Genomic DNA, 4,422 nt, shown 5'->3' with positions numbered 1-4,422 from the left:
AGGCGAACACAGCGAGCAGGCCTGTGCGGTACCCACACAGGAGACTTCAGACAACCACTTACTTACGCTTACAGGCAGCAGTTTCTCTATGGTTAAACACAACTTTCTGGGGAGAAAAATGAATGGACAGAAACAACTGTGAGGAAAGATTCAACGTGTGGCAGATCTGCAGCTTTTGTTTGGACTTTTTTTTTGGTCTTTTTCAGACAGGGTCTCCCTATGCAGGTCAGGCTGCCCTTGCGCTGACTGCACTTGCAAGATCCTCCTGCCTCAGCCTCTAGAGGGTTGGGATTACAGGCGTGCACTGCCATGCCCGGCTTTGTTTGGACTACTCATGAGCCCCCTGAAAGGCCTGCATCACACATTTTTACAGGAACATTTATCCAGTGGCACAGAAGAGGGCTGGAACACAGGAGAACAAAAAGGACAGTGTAGGCCCCAGACAGAGGGCTCACTGCCGCATCTCGGGCGAGGCCTTTCATTCCCAGACTATAAAGGGAAGGCTTAAACTTTTCAGTTATATTCTACCACATCTCAGGGAGAGTCATAAACCTGGGGATTCACGAAGGACTTGGAACATTTCTACTGAGTGTCATGGGTCCACTCTATGTCCTCCTCGTCCTGAAATCACAGCACCTTCTCTTTATCCCTCGAAGAATAAAAGACATGTTACTAAAAATTGGAGATCAGCTAGGAAACTGCACTCCGCCCTTCACAAAATAAGACTGCGTGTCACGCGTCTCAGAATGAAGACGACCCAAACGGTCCTCAGACCCTGAAAACACAGGGCTGAGATCTCACAAGCCATCTCTAGTCCTCTCACCTTACAACGCAGAATCCTACTGTACTCAAAGACACTCTGGCAGTAAATTGCCTGGCAGCGGGTGTGGCCGCCTACGCCCTGCCAACGCTCACTCTGCCACTCGCACTTGTACAGCCGATGCACGGGTTACTCCACGCACCCGCGATGAGGGTCCCTGGAATGGCTTGTCTCCAGTGGAATGCTGATGAAGGGTGGATACAAGCACGCCACCAACAGGAACCACTTCTGGCACCCAAGACGCTCATGTGTGTGGGGGTGCGTCATGTGTTCCCTACCCCTGCAATTTGCCTGCATTCTAAGATGACAATTAGCTACAAAACTATTTTCACTTCTGGAGGTGAGTGTGTTGAACTTCTGTTAAAAAAGCTTTAGCTTCTGTTGCAGACATTAAAATGGGATCAAAATATATTCTATTATGTTGAATACTGTATAAAGAAAGCGATTCAATCAGTTGCACTTGTGAAAGTCTCCGGAATGTTCTGCAAAAGAAGAAAATAGCGCTGACAGGGAGAATGGAAGTTCTTCCTTAGGCGATGGCTTCCTAGGTTCAGCTTTCCGCGTGGGCCAGGTGATGAAGCAGAGTGAGCACACCCCTGAAAGCCAAGCGTGCAGTGTGCAGGATGAAGAATTATCCAGAGCTCTCTTGGGTACTTTTCTTCCTCAAGAATAGTGCAAGCAAGAGGCGTCTGGATGGGAACAGGGCTACTTTACTTTAGGTGGAGACTATTTTACTATAATAAAAGCAAAGCTCTATAAACACGTCTCCAGGATGAAATGAAGAATTTTACAAAGACAACTTTGTGTGCTTTTATACATTCTATGTGGCATCCTAGTGTACTGAAATGGTTAAGTACCACATTAATGGAACAGCTCGATAGCCAGACTAAGATAAAAAAAAAAAAATCCTCCCCACAAAACCCCCAAAACATCATAGAATGGATTCTCAGCTTCCAGCTCCCCACATGGATCACTAACGAGTCACACATCTAGGGACACTGTCCTTGACATCTGTTCTCGCAGGCTCAGTCCTGGCTGTCACAGGAGTCAGCGTGGCATCCTGGCTTCCACAGGGACTCTCTTGCACCCTTCACAGCTCTCAGAACACATGCTTCTCAGTCTTCCCCAGCTCTACAGGTTTACAAACACACCATGCAAGATGTAATCAAGACAAGCAGAAGCGATGGGAGAAAGGCAGAGGACAGAGGGCCGGCTGCTCCCAGCGGGTGACAATCAGATCCATCAGACTGTTTCTTTGTTGAAATATATAACTTAAAGTAACTAAACCCACAGAGCAATTATTTAAAATATAGTAATCAATTGTTGTTCACATTTTGAAAGTACTTAATCGAGCACAATTTTAGGACTGATCAGTTGCATCTCACCACTAATTCCCAGACAGCAGTGCTGAGAACACACAGGTGAAGTCAGCTAGTTACCTCTTGTGAAGGAACCTAGAATGACTTTAAACTAAACCACCGACCGTGGTTCCTTCCTTTCTAGGATCCCTTACTCCCTCTTCCTTTTGCATATCTAATTTAAGCTTGGATGTGTTAACCTGTCTTGTACAACACCTTTCCCCCATTATTTTCTCCTACTTTCAAAGCAGTGAAAAATATTTGTGCAGTCCTAGTTTTTCTTTCTCAGAATTTCTCTTTTCTTTTTTCTTTTGTATTGTAGGGAAGGATCTACAGGGTGTTCAGAGTCTCACTACTAGATGGGACTTGTAGTAATCCACCTGTTTATAGCCTCCCAAGAGCTTGGATTACAGGCACGCACCACCATGCCCAATCTAGAGTTTCTTATTATGACAGAAATACAGATACCCAACAGCAAATCTGCATTCTGTTATTATATTACTAGGAAGACTGGTAAAGACAATACAGTCACTGTCACTTTGAAGAGTTAGCTAAATCCTAAGTCATATGGCTGGTTAGGGCGAAGTGATGCCTTCCATTAATAATTCCACAGAAATGAAAGAGCAAAGCACAAATGGATCCCACTGCCCAGGACTGCTGCTGGATGCCCGTGCTTACCCTTACAGCTTTGATATGCGACCACACTCACTCTTGCTTGCATTCTGGCTTCACTCTTGATTTCTAGTATACACTAGAAGGCCTAAAGCTAGCATTTATAGGTCTGGGGTTCTTTAAATTTGGGGCACTTAGAGCAAACCACCCTAGCAGAACTCTTACCGTCTTTCCAGTGGGCGCCCATCACTGGAGATGCTTCGCGGAATGTTGGCGGCTCTCTCTGGAGGAGGCATCTTCCCATCTCCTTTCCCAGCATTCAACCTTGAGGTCATGGGGCTCTGAACCTGGGCTGGAACTTGAGGTGCATGAGGCGCTTTGTTGGCATTTCGCTGCCATTTGTTGTTGTTTCGGAAGGGAAATTTGAATTCATATGACGCGCCTTCATTCATTTTGTACTCCATCACTGGCATGCGGTAGGTTTCGGAGCAACTCCTATCAGGGGCAAGGCACAGGCGGAAAAGCAATACTTTTGTCTTGTGGAGAAAACCACATTGAGTTTCATTAACACAACAGATCCAAAACTGCATCCTTTGTTTCTAACCCTTGGGCTCTGTATTATCCTTTCAAAATGCAGAATTTGTGGAGCTCTAACACTAGTTTTTTTTTTCCTTTTACTCAATCCCAATCATTGGGACTAAAATACCCATCAACAAGATGATGGCTACCCCAAAAGGTGGCAGAGTCTTAGGAGACGGGCGGACAGAGGGACAGCTGGGCAAAGGAGCAGACGCTCTGAGCACGCAGCCCTGAAGTAAACAAGTCACTTCTGTACTTCCTTCACCGTATTGTAGCTGGGGACCTAAGAGAGAGTGCAGAATTCAATTTGTTGGGATTGCAATAGTCCAGAAATAAGTTGGGTGAAATTTTAAAATCTAAACTGAGAGCAAAATTTAGTTTAGGAGGCAGGAAAACAGAATTATACAAATGATGGAGTCATTAAAAATCTTGGGAAAAAGCATGATGTGAAGTCAGACTTTTTTCAAAACAAGAAATTTCTCATAGTGGGGTGGCAGCCTCACAGGGACCACCTCTCACAGGTAGCAGCCTGTGCAAACTCGCTAGTAGCCATGTGTATCTTGTCACGTTAGCCTCAGTTGGTGGCATCATCTAAAATACCAACTCTCAGGAAACTGAGAGCTCACTTGCCATCTTTAAACCCCAACATCTGGGAGAGGTACTATCTGTTAAAACTTGACTGACAGACAAATTCTACTCCCACTAAAACATCAACTCAATTGGTGATAGACATCTCATCACTAAGTGAAAAACTCTGTTCCTATAGGAATTTCAAGGACTAGAAAACACAGGGAGAGACTTGGAAAGGTGTTAACAGAGCATTTATTAAACTGCCCTTCATGTAGTGAGTGATTCAGATAATGGAGGTCTGAGGCACTGCCACCCATGGCAAGTGGAACGAGAGTTAGGTGGCTATGCCACAAATGTGCTACTAAAATTTCTAGTGGTCACATTAGAAAGTACAGCAAAACTGGAGAAAATAACTTAATACATTTTATTTAACTCAATATATCAAAAATGTGGGGGCTGGGGAGATAGCTCAGTAGAATAAGC

General features: G+C 44.8%; 1 protein-coding gene across 6 annotated transcripts in view; it reads right to left on the bottom strand.

Annotated features, from left to right (window-relative positions):
• Positions 1-4,422, bottom strand: part of Sipa1l1 (signal induced proliferation associated 1 like 1) — a 367,745-nt gene that overhangs the window by 57,628 nt on the left and 305,695 nt on the right. For all 6 annotated transcript variants that reach the window (XM_023703289.1, XM_023703287.1, XM_023703294.1 and 3 more), the window contains one exon: positions 3,016-3,285. In XM_023703289.1, the coding sequence (XP_023559057.1) occupies positions 3,016-3,285 (270 nt within the window). The remainder of the gene's footprint in view (positions 1-3,015; positions 3,286-4,422) is intronic.

Source organism: Octodon degus, unplaced genomic scaffold (genome assembly GCF_000260255.1).
Source record: "Octodon degus isolate 3935 unplaced genomic scaffold, OctDeg1.0 scaffold00007, whole genome shotgun sequence".
In the NCBI taxonomy this organism is placed as follows: Eukaryota; Metazoa; Chordata; class Mammalia; order Rodentia; family Octodontidae; genus Octodon; species Octodon degus.
The sequence above is the reverse complement of the archived record's forward strand: the minus strand, read 5'-3'. Positions and strand labels throughout refer to the sequence as shown.